We start from the raw sequence: 18,886 nt of genomic DNA, 5'->3' as shown, positions 1-18,886 counted from the left end.
CCATTGTGATGTGTCTGACAAGGGCCGGCACTCATCCATTGTGATGTGTCTGACAAGGGCCGGCACTCATCCATTGTGATGTGTCTGACAAGGGCCGGCACTCATCCATTGTGATGTCTGACAAGGGCCGGCACTCATCCATTGTAATGTGTAGCAACAGTGCTGACGAGTGCCGGTACTCTCTGCTTCAAATTAAAGCAGTGTAGGTATTAAGTACCGGACAGCTCCTGCCCATTTAAAGCGCTGGTTATTATATACTTTGTCTGCTAAGGGACGAGGCCGCACCATCAGCAGCTGCCCCTCGCTGGTGTCTGCTGCTGGTGGGGAGTCTCCCGCTCACCTGCACACATGCTTGGTGTTCTTTTACTCATCCTGGCGCCCCCTCTCCTGGAAGGGCCTTTGTCGCCAGATCAGTGATGAGTGTTTGGGCAGAAACTAACAGTAATCTGATTTTATTTTCCACTCCGAATGGAGATCGGTGCCGAAATGGATACAGTTATGCAATAGTCCGGGTACTTTCGTCTCCTGTTGGTGCTTGCTCAGTACTTTATTCTTTACACAAGTTAACTGTTTCCCCAAGCATGCCCTTTTTCGCCCATCCGCCAAACGACTGGGGTTCTGACGAGCGAATCCCCTTGCCCCAGCGCATCATGCGACCTGTGTCCTTAATCCGTTACCTAGAGCCGCAGGAATTTATTGGGCCTCAGTCCAACGTATTTAAAAGTTTACTCTTTCCCTGGTCCAAAGTTTAGAACTTTGTGTGCGCTCTTTGCTGTTTGTTGTCGCTGATCCACCTCGTGTTCCGGTGCCCAGCGTTCTCCTACTTTAATGAGTGTAATGTGTAACCGGGATACTGATTCCCAGTAGTGGCTGAGAACAGGATTAAAGGTCAGGTGACTCCAGTCAGATTTTAAATAGTACTGACCTCCGAGTTTGCAACTCAAGGGTGAAGGACACTTGTAACAAACCATTCTCGTCAATCCACCAGGAAGATCAGTTTCCAAAACCGTGTGCAGCTTACTACTGGAAATTCAAGAATATCTTACAACTATCCACACTCAAATCTATGTAAAGTGACTGCTTTAGAACCCCAGATAGAGGTGTCCTTAATGTTATTAAAGCTTATATCTGGAGTGGGATGCGCTCGGGTTCTTTTACCGAAGCGGTAAAATGTTAATCATTCTTGTAGCAGTGGATCTACAGTGCTTGTCTTCAAGCGTTTACATGTTGACACTAACTCCCTTTTGGGAAAAGAAATATCGCCCCCCCTACACATTTTCACACTTCTTAAATTGGTAACGTTTAAATGTGTAGGCCTATTTAAACGTTGCAGTTAAGTTCTGTTCCTGTTTTTAAAAATACAATCAAATAGATGATACCATACGTACTGTTAGGGTCAGGAGAGCCTTACTAACGTCTAAAAGTATCCACAGTGTTATTAGAAATGTGAGTGAAGGGTGAAGGTTTTTAAGAGTATTTGTAGTCCCTTCCCTTTTGACACATACTCCCAGCTTGGAGTTAAATAGCAAAACGTGCTGGTGATGGCCCGTTACAGAGCGGTTTACTGCTGCTCATTTTTTTTTTAGCTTAAAGCAAAGCCCTGTTTCCAGCATAATGCCCCCCCCCCCCCCCCCAAGACGTTTGAAGACCCCCGGTCTATAGGTTAGTATTACGCTGGCACACTAGATCACTGCTGTTAATGTCACTCCTCATTGTCTGTCTGTTACCAGGCTGTTATGGTGTTAAGCTACCGCACAGATAATGGGGTAAAGTTTATCACAATTTGCTTTGAATATATTCCACCAATAATGGTTACTTCTAAAAGTTATTGGATCTCTATCTTAATCAGTGTCCAGTAGATTCCGGCTACTTCTACCCAAAAGGTGGTTCAAGCATTTATCAGGTGGAAGGTCAAAAGAATCGCCCTCTGTTTTGTTCAGTTAATTAGAAATTAATTCAGATATCTATAGAAACTAGTACTGAAAAAAACATGCAGGTCCTCGTAGTTAGTACACACATTCGGGTCTGCCTTCACGTGATCGCACTTTATGTAAATGGACACAATGCTTTAACAGGCACCCGCAACCAGACAAGCAGTATAAATTATCCCATGCACCCAGGACCCCGAGATCACAACCTCACATACATCGGACCCAGGTGGAGGAAGGACTATAGAGTCCATGTTATGTTAGTATATTTGTAAAGCGCATAGCTACCCTAACAAAAGGGCTTCCCAGCGCTGGTCTAACAAAAAAACACACACTACACAGCATTCAACACTGAGGTGGCGAAACAGCCATGTCTTGAGGGACTTAGTAAAGAGAAGATGATGCTGACTATTTCTCATAGACAGAGGAAGGGCATTTGAGAGGAAAGGAGCAAAGGCATGAAAGGACGACCCCCCCCCCCATTGCCTTGGCTCTTCAGGCTTGAGGAACTGAAGTTAGGCTGAGGTTGGCGGAACGAAAGTGGGGTGTGGGGCGATGAGATGGCTCAAAATAGGTGCTGTCTGAGAGTAGAGGATCTTAAAAGCAGTGAAGAGTTTTGAATTGGATACGCTTCTCCACCAGGAGCTGTTGTAGCATGCACAGAAGACTAGAAGCATGGCATACTTTAGTAAGAGAAAATAACAGCCTAGGGTTTGTATTTTAGGTGAGTTCTAATTTCTTAATTGCAGATGTAATAGAGCCCAGGCAATGGATATTAGAGTATTCCAGCTGTGAGACAGTATGACTGGCTGGATGATGGTTTGACAAGTGTGAAAATTAAAGTGTGGATAAATATCCTATATCTTATTCGGGGAAATAATTGCTAATTTATCACATTGAACACTGGAGGCTACGGTCTTGTCCCAGAATTTCTTCAGCAGGGTTCTTACTGCTATTTATTTTACTAGCGTAGTATTCTGCCTTAGATTTCATGATAAATTTGTGGTAGGATTTAATAGCTGATATATAAACCGCTTTTAGAGTGGGGTCATAAGATCTCCTCCAAGGGCGTTCTAAAGCCTTACAATGCTTTTTCTCAGCGATGTGGGACTCTGTAAACCAGTGGGCATGGGGTCTCTTTTTCACAGTGACCTGCCTGGGATAAAGGCATCCAAGGCTGGGGTGAGCCAGCTATCCAGAGTGGAGGTAGCAATCCCAACGTTAGAAGGCGGACCATGGCAGCTATTAATAAACTGGCCACATTTTTATTATCAAGCTTCTACCTTGGTCTCTTAAGATGCTCTGAGGCCAATACAGTCGCCTTCCATGGAAGAGAAAAGGTCACGGAAATCAGGAAGTGGTCTGTCCACAGTTTACATAGAGGAACTGTGGTTCTTAAGATGTTAAGATTAGAGATCACTGAGTCAAGCAGATGACCGCCTGAATGAGTATCACCGTCCACAAGTTGAATTAGCTGCACCGCAGCAAGGTCTTCGATAAACTTGGGTGTATCGCTATCCTGGGTGGATTCTAGATGGAGATTAAGATCCCCAAGTATGTTGACATTAGCCAATTTGACGACCAGAGTAAAGTTCAATAAAGCCTAGAAGGATTTAGAGGGAGGGGGATGTTTGGGGCGATAGATTCACCAGCCTGAAAAGGTGAAACCCATTCAATCTTTCTTGTTCATGGCCAAATCGATTCTGTTGGGTGATGAAATAATTTAGTGTCTAGCATCCCTCAATCCGTTATTGGTTAGGGTGTGTTAATAAAACTGGACCAGAGTAAAGGGAATTATGGAGTTCTTCAGGTGTACTTCGCACATCATAGGGCCCCAGTTTTTTAATATATATAATGCACCTGCGCGCACAAACAGCCCAACCTCAGTGTCTGCTTTAGGGCCCATGCAGAAAAATGTTTTTTTTAAAACAAACACTGGGGTGGGTGTCAATGTACAGAAAGTGAGCAGCAGGAATTTGTAGCCGGTGGCCCCCGCGGGACATTCAAATTCTTTTCACAAAGAAAGACTTTAAGCAGAATTTTAAAAGTTTTGTTGTGATCCACATTAAAAATATGGAAGGATCAGTTGCTCCTACCTATAAAATAATTTCAGCTCTCTGGGGCCACTGAAGACAAACGTGGTAACCAAGGCTGCTTTCAGGTCAGTCATCGCTCAACATGGAACAAATGTTTCGACATTTCCTGCTATGAACCAGCCTGGAGAGCAGATGTACGGCCTTCAGAAGACACATCTCTTTTCCAGTTGGGCTAAGTACAACTTCTTCCTCAAAGGCCGGGTAGCACTGTAGTAACTCACCCATCCACAGCATCACAAATGCCTTCTTTGTGTGCCAAGGCCTTGGAATTTGCGCAACATGTGCAGGTACAGGAGATTACATGATATATGAAGCTCTTTAGCCTCGCCGTTGTTCAAATGTACCTGTACTTTATGGACGAATGAGGAAGAAGAGAATGTAAGGGCAAGGATGTGATGGAGGTGGGAGCAGAAGGGGACGAGAGCAAGAAAGCACACTCACTACCTTGTAGTCATCAATAGCATGTATGATGTAAGCCTTGTAAGGGTTCAAGTCATCCAATCAAAAGAGCAGTGACGATCGCAAGCAAAGTCAGCAAACACACAACCGATTGACAGGAAAGCTATCAATTGATAAGCAGTGGACTGGCTCCAAGCCCAGTCTTTGCATTGCTTTGTACACAACCGGTTATTGACAACATGCAGCTTAAAGCTGTGTGTAGGTGGTACTTGAAAGAATGGGGTAGAGTGTGAGCAACTAAAGTAGAAAATAACAAAGGGATAAGAAGGTGGGGTTGCTGGGTGTGCAATAGAGGAGGAAATGGTGTACTGGAGGTGGGGGTTGGATGGAGGGTATAATTAAATGGAAACATGAAATGGGGCAAGGCTGGCAGCGTAATGGACGAACTAGTGGGTGAAGCATCACACATGGTGAAACTTGGAAGAGAAAGCAAGCAGTCGTGGGGAGGCGGGAGGGAAAATCACGGGGATTAACATGGAATGCTGTAAAAAAACAAAAAGTTCTGAGTGTAAGTGATAGAATATAACTCAGATAATTAAATACTGTAAAACACTGTACTCCAGTGGTGTGGAAGCACAAGTCGAAGTAAAGCAGTTGAATTAGGAGCTAGGAGATGAGATTGACAAGAAAAGCAGCCCATGATCAGCAGTGGGCAGTCCAAAGCCCACTCTGTGTTGTTTTGTTCTGACGAGACATTGACAACCGGCAGCTAAAGCAGTCTGTAGGCTAGGTCTAACAATACATTTCCAACTTGTATACGAAGTACTAGAATGGGAATGACTTTCGAAGTGTTAAGTAGATCCGTTGTTTGGTGTTCATCAGTCTGTTGGCTTCTGTCATTTGTTTGCTACCAGTAGCACGGTGACTTTAATGCCGAGATCATGGATGGTTGGTGCCGGCTCATGCACCGGGAGCAGAGTCCTTCTGGGGGAGCGGACGCTGGTAGTGTCACTGGCTGCTGCCTGCCTCAAGCCCGCAGCTAAGACTGAACTACAGGGACCTCATTGTGCTAGCTATATTCGCTCACTCCTTGTGAGATTGCAGGGTTTCCTCTGTGGTGCTGATCACTGTGTGGTGAAACCAATATGTGCTCGACCTGTAGGGGCTTGCTGATTGCGAGACACTTGTGTTCTTGACTTGCCATAAATGCGTGCCTTGAGGATGAGTTGTTCACTCCTGAGTGGTGCACGTAGAAGCCAACTCCAGCGGGGGTCATGTGAAAGCGGTGAGCTCACTTCCTGGAAAGTTGGACTTCTCGTTTCTGCTGGTGTGACGGCTGATTGTGGAATAGTTGAGTGATGATGGTGCGTGCAGTGGTGGGTGCTGTAGCAGTGGTGACGCCACACTACGTGGTTGGCTCCTGCCACATCACTAGCTCTGCACACAGGCTCCAGTTCCTGTGTGTACTGTTTGCAGTCTTGCATGGTTCGCAGGTGAGTGTAGTGCCTGGGAGCTGCCCGTGTCCGGAGGAGGCTCTCGGGAGCTGGAGTCTGCGCTGCAGGCTCTCCACAGGTGAGTGAGTTACTGTGGTCAGTGTGGGATTCTTAGAGTGAGCGGAGGCGGTGGACCACTTCTCTCCTCCTTTGGTCTGAGGTTGGGAATGAGGCCGCGCATGTGCGCTCAGTTGCGAGACACTGTTTACGCTCAGGGGCTTGGAGCCACCGTTGCTTGACACTTGTTGCTTTTGTCAATCTTCTTTGCAGACCCCTGATTGGCCAGCGCTGGCCAAGCGTCACTTCCTTCCTTCCTTACTTTAGAGCACGGACCAAGCACCAATTGCTTCACCTTGGACAGCGCCTGTTCACACTTCCTGACGTGACAGTAGTATTTCTCCTCCCCCCCCAATCATATTGATTTCCATTCATCTCCGCTGCTCCTGCTGCCTGTTAGCGATGCTCCTTCCCCTCGTGTTGCTGTAACATTGACGAAGCCTATAAATCGCGCACAGGCAGGGTCCATTGACTTTGCCAGTGCTTGTTTTCCTAGGTTCCTTCTTCGCCTTCAGATTGCGGCTGGAATGAGTTGTAGCCGTGGTGCTTGGTCAGTGTACACTTTGGCAGTCCGTGCTCGCGAGTCACGTGTGAAGGTCACCTCCTTGACCTCCTTCACCCTGTATCACCTCAAAGCTGACCCCGGCTCAGTGAGGTCCCTTTGGAAGGCAGCATCAGCTGTCGGTTCCATGTTCCTGGCTCTATTCTGGTCCCTTCCACCAGGCCACGTTGGCTTTGAGTCTCTCAATGAGTTCTTGCTGTGCATGTGCTGCACCATTTCTCGCAGTTCTATCCTGCGCTGTTTTCTCGTCTGACTTCCACTGCCGTGGAGCCGCTCTGTGCCTAGGCTGCTTTTACACCAGCAGACAGAAGACGGGGTTTGGTGAGAAGCTGTCTTTGTATGAAGAGAGAGGCGCCCCCTGCAATGCCTGCTTTACTCTGGCTTGCTCCTTCCCTGGGGACTCTTGGATTATTCTGTACAACTGCGGAAGTACCCGCATTGGAGTGCGTCTCGCCAGTAGAGGTGGGAGCTTCTAATTACCAATACATCCAGACCTGGTGTTTGTTTGAACCCCTTCGATCACCGATGCCCCTCGTACCTTTGCTGAAAGACCCTCGGCAGACCCCTCGCCGGTCACTACTGGTCAGGCCTCGCTTCCTGGTCCCGTTCCCACGATCAGTGCTGATGGAGTTTTGCTGCCACGATTACATTTGTCAGTTCTGTGACTGCAGGCCCACTTACCAGCTTCCGCAGGAGGTCTCTGATCTGACAAGTTGTTTGGAGGCGCCGCCTTGTGTGCGGATTTCCCAGCTTGTTTTGGGGCCGCGGTTGGGTGGGGAGGACAGGTGGTGCCTGCTGTGTTTATAGTTGCATGCGCCTTCCTGCCTGCCTTGGGAGTCTTTGAAGTTGTTAGTGGTTTAGCCCTGATAACAGTATGAGCAGACTCTCTGGCGGTCTGCCGTGGGCCTCTGCTTGCCCCCTTGTCACATTGGGAAGCAGGTGATCTGCTTGCTTTTGCAGTCCTGCTGTTCTACTCTGCCTCTGTCCTGGCCACTCTGGGTACCTGTGGATGCTCTGCTGGTCTCTGGAGACTCACTCTGGGTGGCTGTAGACGCCCTGCCTGTCTGTGGAGGCAGTCACTCTAGGTGTGTGTAGCCCTGCTTACCTGTCTGTGGAGGCAGTCACTCTAGGTGTGTGTAGCCCTGCTTGCCTGTCTGTGGAGGCAGTCACTCTAGGTGTGTGTAGCCCTGCTTGCCTGTCTGTGGAGGCAGTCACTCTAGGTGTGTGTAGCCCTGCTTGCCTGTCTGTGGAGGCAGTCACTCTAGGTGTGTGTAGCCCTGCTTGCCTGTCTGTGGAGGCAGTCACTCTAGGTGTGTGTAGCCCTGCTTGCCTGTCTGTGGAGGCAGTCACTCTAGGTGTGTGTAGCCCTGCTTGCCTGTCTGTGGAGGCAGTCACTCTAGGTGTGTGTAGACCTGCTTGCCTGTCTCTGGAGATAGTCACTCTAGGTGTGTGTAGACCTGCTTGGCTGTCTCTGGAGGAGGCAGTCACTGGGTGGCTGCTGACCCCACTGTCTCTGGAGGCAGTCACTGGTTGGCTGCTGACCCCACTGTCTCTGGAGGCAGTCACTGGTTGGCTGGCTGCTGACCCCACTGTCTCTGGAGGCAGTCACTGGGTGGGTGGCTGCTGACCCCACTGTCTCTGGAGGCAGTCACTGGGTGGGTGGCTGCTGACCCCACTGTGTCTGGAGGCAGTCACTGGGTGGGTGGCTGCTGACCCCACTGTGTCTGGAGGCAGTCACTGGGTGGGTGGGTGGCTGACCCCACTGTCTCTGGAGGCAGTCACTGGGTGGGTGGCTGACCCCACTGTCTCTGGAGGAGGCAGTCACTGGGTGGGTGGCTGACCCCACTGTCTCTGGAGGAGGCAGTCACTGGGTGGGTGGCTGACCCCACTGTCTCTGGAGGAGGCAGTCACTGGGTGGCTGTAGACCCCACTGCCTGTCTCTGGGGGAGGCAGTCACTGGGTGGCTGGCTGCTGACCCCACTGCCTGTCTCTGTTGGAGGCAGTCACTGGGTGGCTGGCTGCTGACCCCACTGTCTCTGTTGGAGGCAGTCACTGGGTGGCTGGCTGCTGACCCCACTGTCTCTGTTGGAGGCAGTCACTGGGTGGCTGGCTGCTGACCCCACTGTCTGGAGGCAGTGACTGGGTGGCTGCTGACCCCATTGCCTGTCTCTGGAGAAGGCAGTCACTGGGTAGCTGTAGACTCCATTGCCTGTCTCTGGATGCCTGCTGTTTGCCTTTCTCTGGTCACTCTGGACGGCTGTTGTCGCTCTGCTGGTCTCTGGAGACGGTCCCTCTGGGTGGCTGCTGATCCCCCTGTCTCTGGAGGCAGCCAGTGAGTGGCTGTAGACAGACCCTCCGTCTCTAGAGGCGGTTACTGTGGGTGGCTGCAGACTCTCTCTCTGGAGGCAGTCACTGGGTAGCTGTAAAGAGACCTTATGTCTCTAGAGACGGTCACTCTGGGTGGCTGCAGACCCCCTGTCTCTAGAGACGGTCACTCTGGTTGGCTGCAGACCCCCTGTCTCTAGAGACGGTCACTCTGGGCGGCTGCAGACCCACTGCCTGTCTCTGGACACAGACCCGTCTGTCTCCGGAGAGCTGCTGCTCGCCGAGCGGACAGTCACGTCCTCCCCGGGCGGGCCGGTCCTGCTGCCTATGATTACAGCTCAGCTGCTGCGAGGCCCGCCCCGCTGCCAAGGTGACTTTACCCGGGGCGGGGGAGGCAAGGCCCAGTGCACACGAGTTTGGATACACCAGTAAACCGAAAAACAACTGGTCCTAAGCTTCCAGGGGGTGTCTGCGAGGCCCAGTGCACACGAGTGTGGATGCACCAGTGAACACACATCTGATCATGTGCTTTGTGAGGGGGGGGAGGTGTCTGCGAGGCCCAGGCACACTAGCAGCGTGTACACGAGTGTGGATGCACCAGTGAACAGACACCAATGGCCTGTGCTTCCTGGGGGGTTTATGCGAGGCCGGGCACACTAGCAGCGTGTACACGAGTGTGGATGCACCAGTGAACAGACACCACTGGCCTGTGCTTCCTGGTGGGGGGGTTTCTGCGAGGCCCACTAGCAGCGTGCACACGAGTGTGGATGCACCAGTGAACAGACACCACTGGCCTGTGCTTCCTGGGGGGTTTCTGCGAGGCCGGGCACACTAGCAGCGTGCACACGAGTGTGGATGCACCAGTGAACAGACACCACTGGCCTGTGCTTCCTGGTGGGGGGGTTTCTGCGAGGCCCACTAGCAGCGTGCACACGAGTGTGGATGCACCAGTGAACAGACACCACTGGCCTGTGCTTCCTGGGGGGGTGTTTCTGCGAGGCCCACTAGCAGCGTATACACGAGTGTGGATGCACCAGTGAACAGACACCACTGGCCTGTGCTTCCTGGTGGGGGGGTTTCTGCGAGGCCCACTAGCAGCGTGCACACGAGTGTGGATGCACCAGTGAACAGACACCACTGGCCTGTGCTTCCTGGGGGGTTTCTGCGAGGCCGGGCACACTAGCAGCGTGCACACGAGTGTGGATGCACCAGTGAACAGACACCACTGGCCCTGGGCGGTGGCACTTTCACGAGGCTTCCAGTGCCCCCGAGGGTCGCTCTAGATAGAAATGTCCGCCGTCGTGTGACCCTCCGGCCTGGAGACGCTCCTACCCTCGGCGCTGAACCCAAGTCCGGCGTCCCTGAAGGTGTGACGAGCCTGGGCTGAAGCAGGCCGAGGACTACTCCTCGGTCCCTCTTCTGCTGGGTCTGTCGCGGGATTGATGGAGTCTTCTCAACCTCAGTTTGTGTACCTCTCGGTTTGTGCCTTGCATATAGCGTTCTGGGCGCACAATTTATCCATTGGGAGTCCATTTACAGATATTTGGACTACGCGGGCAGGATCTTTAGGGTTTCTCATTATTCTCGACCACTATAGGACTGTCTTTAAAAGGGTCGTACTAGATGTGAACATTTCTGCGAGTAAGGTAGTTCGTGCCCCAGTCTAGTGACTATGGTGCTGTACACACACCCAGTGCTGACACTTGTTGCGAGACTATCTTGCGCACACATTCCACATTAAGGTGTACACACAATGTACCATCGTGTACACACCGCCCTTCCCAGACCTATATTTCCCCGGTATTGACACTGCGCACGATATCCCAACTCTACCGACAGGTGATGCCCTAAACTCATCATATCTGACACGTCATCTCGCAACACACCCCAGCAGTACTTGCCACACTTCAGCATACACCGCAGTCCCACGTACGTCACTGAACCAACACGTTATAGCATACATCTCATCACACCACTGTTCAATACCACGCGCACAGCACTCCACAGCTGACCCCTTTTCCACCTAACCCACCACCCTTTGCTCATATGAACCTTCCCCGTGTACACGCCCCGCGCCACTAGCCTCTCAGTGCCCTGGAGATGCACAGGTGGATGTGTTTTGTGTCTCCCTGGGCAGTGCCCGAGACTGCAGAGGCCCTGGATCCTTTGTTGGGTACCCTGGACTCCTTTCTTTGTGTTAGTCTTCTCTCCCTCTTGCAGTCAGGGCCTCGGGTCCCCTGCAGTGATGTGCAGCTCGCCTGTTTGCATCTGGAGTGTCAGAGTAATTTTTGGGTGTCTATCGAATAAGTTGAATGCTTTTCTCCTAAGTGCGTTTCTTTCTTATCCTTGAAAGTGTAGAATTCTCCAGAAATGTTTAAAGGGTGCACTCTTAGTCTCATGTCGAGCTTGGTTGGGACTTGGGGCTTCTCGAGAAACCTACTCTTAAGTAAAAGCCAATCTGGATTAGGCAGGAGCAGAGTAACGTGGGGTGATGGCGTAGAAGATGGAGGGCTTGAGGCTTTTCGTAACCCCTTGACGGAGTCAGATATTCAGTACTTTTAGGTCTGGTACCACTTGTGAACCTCTCCAGTCATCCAGTGCTATCATCTCTTCTTGCACCAGCCGTGCCCCTTGCACGGTCCGGATGGGGCAAAGATGGAGTGCGAAGATGCGTCTCTGGCAACAGCTCGAGAGCCCTCACAATCAGCCCTGTGTGTGGTATCCAAGCCTCTTCAGATCTGTGCCCTCACAATCAACCTTGTCTGGGGTATCCTAGCCTCTTCAGATCTGTGCCCTCACAATCAACCCTGTCTGGGGTATCCAAGCCTCTTCAGATCTGTGCCCTCACAATCAACCTCTCTGGGGTATCCAAGCCTCTTCAGATCTGTGCCCTCACAATCAACCCTGTCTGTGGTATCCAAGCCTCTTCAGATCTGTGCTCTCACAATCAACCCTGTCTGTGGTATCCAATCCTCTGCAGATCAGCACCCTCACAATCAGCCCTGTGTGTGGTATCCAAGCCTCTGCAGATCTGCGCCCTCACAATCAGCCCTGTGTGTGGTATCCAAGCCTCTGCAGATCTGTGCTCACAATCAGCCCTGTGTTGTATCCAAGCCTCTGCAGATCTGCGCCCTCACAATCAGCCCTGTCTGTGGTATCCAAGCCTCTGCAGATCAGCGCCCTCACAATCAGCCCTGTGTGTGGAATCCAAGCCTCTGCAGATCAGCGCCCTCACAATCAGCCCTGTCTGTGGAATCCAAGCCTCTGCAGATCTGTACTCTCACAATCAGCCCTGTCTGTGGTATCCAAGCTTCTGCAGATCTGTGCCCTCACAATGAGCCCTCTCTTATATCCAAGCTTCTGCAGATCTGTGCCCTCACAATGAGCCCCGTCTGTGGTATCCAAGCCTCTTCAGCTCTGTGCCCTCACAATCAGCCCCGTCTGTGGTATCCAAGCCTCTTCAGATCTGTGCCCTCACAATCAGCCCTGTGTGTTGTATCCAAGCCTCTGCAGATCTGTGCCCTCACAATCAGCCCTGTGTGGTATCCAAGCCTCTTCAGATGTGTGCTTTGTTTAGAAGCTTTTCAGTGCTTGCGGTCTTAGACTTGCCTGAGTTTGGGGAATGGTGGCGTGAGTTGGCCGGTGTTTCTAACCTTTCTGCTTGTTTGCCTCTTCTACTAACCTTGTTTGTGCCAACACTTTCCGCCTCTCTAGCTGGATTCATCAAGTCGCCGCTGTCCCAGGTGAAGCTGAGTGGGGACAGTGTGGAGCTGCACTGTGAAGCTGTGGGCCGACCCATCCCTGAAATCCAGTGGTGGTTTGAAGCAGATGAACCCAATGCCACATTTTCTCAGCTCTGGCAAGGTGCACGGGAAGACCGCGTCCAGATCCATGCTACCTACAATGTCCATGCCACCAGCACCATCCATGTTGCCACCCTTCTTGTGGAAGACACCGGCACCTACGAGTGCCGGGCAAGCAATGACCCAGACCGCAACCACCTCTGGAAGACACCAAAAGTCAAGTGGATCCGCTCCCAGGGAAATGTGATCGTGATAGAATGTGAGTGGCGCGCAGTCCACCCGGATGTCCGCGTCTACCCTGCGTGTCCCCTGTTGTGGAACCTCTGAAGACTCCTTCCTGAACCACCGTGTGTAGAACCAAGAGACTCCCTCCCTTGTGAACCCTTCTCCTGCAAGCCCACCACACCAGACCTGCTTAGGGAGGGCTGCGCTCCTGGCACCGACCTGTCTCATCTGTTGGTCTCCAAACACTGTCACCCCTCCCACCTTCCTCAAGGTGTCCGATCCTGTGTTTCCGAGCTTCTAAAGTCCGGCTTCGCTGCTCTCAAGGCAGAGCCTCTGTCTGTCTGGTACCTCTTCCCACTAACCTTCCTCCTGCTCCTGAACTCTGGTGCTGTGCAGTAGATGTGTTACTCGCCTAGAGGCTTATTTTTATGCTAGACATCTTGTGTACGAGTTTTGAATGTAGTCTGCAACCACATGTTTCATCCTTACTGTGACGCTTGCTGGTGAGCTGCAGAAGGCAGACTCTTAAGTAGCCTTGGACATGCTGCAGTCTTGTGTGCTTACGGTGAACTTCTAGTGAAAACATGTCTTTTGGGTTCTTGCAAGAAGTGAACGTGGCTAGGAGAAAGTGGGCGTCTTCCAACCAGATCTGGGTGGGTTGGGGTGGTCCACTCTTTACAGAAGCCACATCACGACACCCTTCGCATCGAGCCCTCCCAGCACACTAATCTGTTTTAGCGATAGTAATTTGTATCGGAAAATTTGCAAGTGACTCGCTTTCTCACTAATGATAGATATTAGGTTTTACTTCTCCAGTTGTGAATTCACTTCATTCTAGTTTGAGCACCGTCTAGGTGTTTAGCTCGCCCTTTCTAGGTGGTCTGCAGGTGATTGGGGCCAGTCGGTGGCTGAGGCCGGTGGACACGTGGTTGGCTGTTTGACTTGAAGTCACCAGGGACAGCACTTTAAACTCTCCTGCCTTTTGCATTTATGCTGGCTTCTCTTGTGTCCCCTAGATCCTGTTGTGTTCACCAGCCCTTCAGAGTTCACATTTGGCAACAGCGCTGTTCTCTTCTGCAATGTCTCGTTGCCTCCATCGAACATCACAGGCCACAAGTGGATGAAGGGCGAGAAGGTTCTGCGGGAAGATGACACCAACGACATTAGCAGCACCTACAAGTGAGTACTGAGCACGGAGCATTGTGGTGGCGGCTGTGGAGCACGGACTCTTTCCCGTGCCCCAGTGCAGTCTGGGGGTCCGCCACTGCTTAGAAAATTAAATAACATCAACAGATTAATAAAGTGGCGAAATGTACAAGTGACATTTACAGCATGTTTTAAGGTTTCAGAGTTTGAAATTGGAGGCTAAGAGTTGAATTAGTATCATCCGACTGAATAACAGACGCAGCGGAGGTGCATCAAACAGAATATAGTACGAATGATGCGTGGCTTCATTTGAATTTAGAAAATCTTCAACCTACCTTCTAAAATGTTTGTTTTTTAATTTGTTTGCAAATTAAGTGTTATCGTTTGTGTATGTTGTGTCTGTATTTGTGTATTGGTTTGTGATCCAAATCATTGACAATGTTTAGACTGGGGTCCCCGAGTTCCAGTAATGACAAAGTGGAGGTCCACAGATGCTCCAAACTTCGACAGTCACTGCTCCAGAGATTGGACAGTGATATCAGCCTATACTGCACAGTTTGCACTGTCCAGCCACCTTTCGGAAATATATCCATGCATGCGCTGCTCTCCCCATATCTGCCTTCAGCGTTCTCTTTTTTCCTTTTTCCTGAACCCATGCACCCTCTCAGGAAACTACCAACAGCGTTCATAGCTGCCAAGCTACCCAGGTCCATGCATGTGCTACTGCTGTCCGTTTATTTGAATTCTGGGACTTGTGGTCCTGTTTTACTATGTAATACACAAGAAGTCCCAGAGCTCAAAGAAAAAAACCTGGAGTGGAGCAGTACAGCATGCATGGACCTGGGAAGCTTGGCAGGGCGGAGTATTTTCCACTTGCCATCTGCTGGCACAAGGTAAGTGGGAAACCGCATGTCATGGCATAATACATTATACCTTCTCTAACCATTAAGGCTGGATTTGTAAAACCATAACTCGTACATTCAGCACGAACTAGGCTAACAGGTTATGAATGAATGTTGAAATGATTGTCAGTTTCTTAACGTGTGCCCTAATTTACTTATTACCTGCTAAGTTAATAATAATGGGACATTGATACCCCTTGTATAGCCATGTACTGAAAATTAAATGAAGAAACAATCTTGGAATAGCGATGACTGTGTGTATCAGTTTGGGTATGAGACTGGACTCCACTTCACCATCGCCTACTGATAAGGTTCTCTGATGGCATTGTCTGACTCCTAAAACTCTTTGGTTAACAGTGCCATTTGCGACAGCTGAAGTGAGACGCCTGCTTGATAAAAAAAAAAAAAAACGTTTGGGGAATCTGACAGGTGATCCCATTGTTGGGGGAACATGATAGTAACACTGGGTCTGCCTTCCACGTACCACCCCAGCCTCGCCCATCCAAGCTACCACCTTCCACATTTGTTTCATGCCAGATGTCTGCCTGGCATCAGTGGGAACACATTCTAACATTTGAACCTGGTTTTTAAGACCATCCACTGATTGACCTGTCCCTACCAATGTTGCCAACTTTGTGCTGCTTGTGAGCTGCAGAGCGCTCCATCCCGCTTCAGTTCCTTCACTGTAACCTCCCTCCTTCCTTCAGCTGGGTCTCACCCCTCTGCAGCCTGTAGGTTTTGTAATGAAACTTGCTTTTGGTTCACTTGTCAACCATTCCCTTGACTTTTCTAGAAGTATCTGATCAGACTGTTAAAGCTGTATGTAATGAACTGTTCCTCTGTCTGTTACCAGCGTGATGCTTTATTTTTTTATTTAAAAAAAGTACAAATCCATTTTGACGTGTCCTTTGATTGTGCTGTAGAAGTGACTCTTGAGAAGTTCTCACACTGGTCTCTGCTTGGAGAACCAGTCAGCTGGAAAGAGGAGCAGTCTGGGAACAGTGGCCTCATTCTCTGCTGAAGTAGTTTAATCCTTTGTGGAATGGGTGCTGTGGCCACGGTCTACCAGCCTGTCACTCCCTGTTAATCCTGCGGCCTCAAATGGCAGAGCTCTGCGGAGGGAACGGGGCGTATGCTGGCAACTGACTCGTTCAAAGAAGCCCAACTTCTCACTTCTGCTCCACTTGCATCACAACTGTAGCTGTGTGCTGTCAAATTGATTGCATGTTCCCAACTTTTTTATACATAAAATTTACAAGCTTTCTTTTAGCAGAAACCAGCGTTCCTCGGGAGGTAGTAGGGTAATGTTGGGTAAAATAAGCAAAAAGTGTTGTGCTGTATGTCTGCTGGAGCTGTTTTAGGCAGTGCTACTGGCTGTGTTGAAGAAAGTGGCACCGTGGATGACCCAGTAGTATTGCTGAGCTTCTGTGCTTGGCTGTACAGAACACAAGTGTTTTGTTAGCCACATTACTGCTGTGTACAAAGATCTGTGCTGGTGTTTAATTTGGTGACTAGGTCTTACGGGGTTTTCAGAGCAAGTTGTTGCGTGGGCTCTCATTATCCTAATGAGGCTGCTGGATTTAGGTGGCAGTATCACCTGAATTGTAGGGGAAAAAATTCCACACCATAGGACAACGGTTTGTCTAATCCTTTTCCAGCCAGCTAGCAGCGCCTCATCTCTGCCCAAGAACGGGGATGGTCTGTGGCAACCGGCAACATGACCTAATGACTTCTCAGGGAAATCGTGGTAGATCAGATCTCATCTTTTTCTCAGTTGATTGGTCTCACACATGCACAGATGGACTGAAACTGTTTCAATATCATTTATTGAATCAGCTGCGTCTTAGATAAAATGGCATGAATTGCAATAATTAGAATGATGGAACATGCTGGAAGCAAAATGGTGACAAGAAAAGTGAAACTGAGAAAGTTCCACCATACTGTCACTAGAGTGTGATTTATGCGTTTCCTACCTAAGCTATGTTAAAGCACAGCATAAGTCCTGATCTACCCTTCATGACCACCCCTGGGAAAACATCATCTCCTCTCCCCCCCCCCCCCCCAAATACCCGAGCAAGGAAGCCTGTTGACACCATCCCCATATAGGCCAGGTAACCGGTGGTCTCAGCAAGCAGCTTTAGAAATGTCAATCAGCATGCAGTCGTGGTCATCTGGCTGGAACTTCCCTCTATTGTGCATTTGACAGAAGTGTTTTTATAATAAAAGAGCTCATGTTCTGAGAAAATGTCCCCACGTAAGGATGTGTATGTTTCTGTGAATGTTGGAGGCAGTGTACCACTTTGCCAGCAACCCTAACTCCTGCAGCCTTGAGGAAAGCACAAAGTGAAAAGTGTCTTGCTAGGAAACGCAAATCTTTCCTAGATGAAATAACTAGATAAAGAAAATAAAATGGCACCATGAATGTGTCTGATCCTGAAATAATAAAAATAAAGCTGAATAAAATGTAACTAGGCATAAGGGCACAGGCAGCCGGCCTAGGTGCTGAAATGTGCCCATAGACACCATTAAAATGGCTATATTACAAAGGTGCAGGTAGGCTGCTGGTCAAGTCCTTGTTGACAGTAAATTTGAGGCCTGCTTTGAGCACATGAAAAGCCCTAGTCTGTTCCATTGTATGGTTGCTCATAATTGCACATGTTTTGTCTTTTTAGTGTCTCACAGGTGAATTCAGACACTTCCGGTGTGTACACCTGCCACTTCAAGACTGACCCACCTGTGACTGGAACCATCGAGGTTGCAGGTAAACCCCTGTGAAAGGACCCCTTTTTTTAATGGCTGTACAGGACTGGGTGTTTTCCCAGAGCTGAATTCTCCACTGGGCATGTTTTGAGGGATTGTTGGGAGTGGGGCTGAAGTGTAGGATAGGGAGCTTATTAGCTAAGTATGGGAGCAGACTGAGGGTGTGGGTTCTATTCTGGAGGGGGTCTGAAGCTGCTTTGTTGAAAAGAAAGCCTTCCCTCTGTGCCTGATAGCTCAGTATTCACTACTGTAAAGATCTTTACAGGTGGTTCTTTGCTTTTCAGGCATGCAAGCAAATTTTGTATTGTGCAAAGTGCAGCTTTCACCTTAAAGCACTGAAAAGAGATTGCTCCAGCTTGAGCAGATTTGGCGGCACGAACAATTTGGACCATGGCTGGGTAGATGGGTAGATGGGTAGATTGTTATGTTAGGTCTCGCCTTACACATGCACTGCTGGCCTCTGGGCTTTGGACCAATGTCTGCAGTGAAGTGGGTTTTTGCTGATTAGCTCCTTAGACTGGCTCTTGACCTGTGTGCACTCTTTGCATTTCCCTAGTTCCACCACACGTGGCTGCATACAAGCAAAGTGAACATGGCAATGAAGGGGACGTCGGGGTCATGACCTGCAAAAGCAAATCTTACCCCCCAGTGGAGAACTGGAACTGGTACAAGGTGACGGATGGCGCCAATGAGGTTGGTCACACAAGTGCAGTGTTACGAGGGGGTTGGGCTGTGTCAGGTGGATGTGTGCTTGAAGAGCCGTTTTAGGGAACGCCACCGTAGACCTGCTGGGATTCTATCTTGTAAGATCACAAAGCCCAGTTTTTGTCAGTGTTCCGATTACGTAATAGTTGTCACTTAGTATAGCTTGAGAGACTTAAAGATGACCTCATCCTCACTGCTTGTTTGAGACCTTCATATGACCTCTTCTCAGAGCTTGCATGAGACCTTTACGTGACCATCTTCTCAATAGTCTGGTATTGGTGTTTTCAGCCGGGAACGGTTAGTGTCTGATTTCACGAGGCATGTACCCATACACAAAGACTAAAGCGCAACCACTAACCCTATTCTACTTTGAAAATCTTCAAAAATGTTGGTTATTTTTCTCACTTAGTACCCATACCAATCAGTGTTCACCCTTTTCCACTGCCCCTGAAGTCCCTGTTGTGTGCCCTGCTTGTCTATAATGT

The 18,886-nt window shown here is 49.7% G+C and overlaps 1 protein-coding gene across 2 annotated transcripts in view; it reads left to right on the top strand.

Moving 5' to 3' along the window:
- BSG (basigin (Ok blood group)) overlaps positions 1-18,886 on the top strand; it is a 46,613-nt gene that overhangs the window by 1,157 nt on the left and 26,570 nt on the right. The window contains exons 1-4 of one of the 2 annotated variants that reach the window (XM_069217704.1): positions 12,206-12,922; positions 13,905-14,067; positions 17,609-17,697; positions 18,253-18,389. In XM_069217704.1, the coding sequence (XP_069073805.1) occupies positions 12,421-12,922; positions 13,905-14,067; positions 17,609-17,697; positions 18,253-18,389 (891 nt within the window). In that variant the 5' untranslated portion in view covers positions 12,206-12,420. Of the gene's footprint in view, positions 1-12,205; positions 12,923-13,904; positions 14,068-17,608; positions 17,698-18,252; positions 18,390-18,886 lie in introns of those variants that run through there. The other variant, XM_069217706.1, reaches the window with a different exon arrangement.

The sequence above is a fragment of the Pleurodeles waltl genome, chromosome 12 (genome assembly GCF_031143425.1).
Source record: "Pleurodeles waltl isolate 20211129_DDA chromosome 12, aPleWal1.hap1.20221129, whole genome shotgun sequence".
Taxonomy (NCBI): domain Eukaryota; kingdom Metazoa; phylum Chordata; class Amphibia; order Caudata; family Salamandridae; genus Pleurodeles; species Pleurodeles waltl.
Note: the sequence above shows the minus strand (reverse complement) of the source record. Positions and strands in the feature narration are given on the sequence as shown.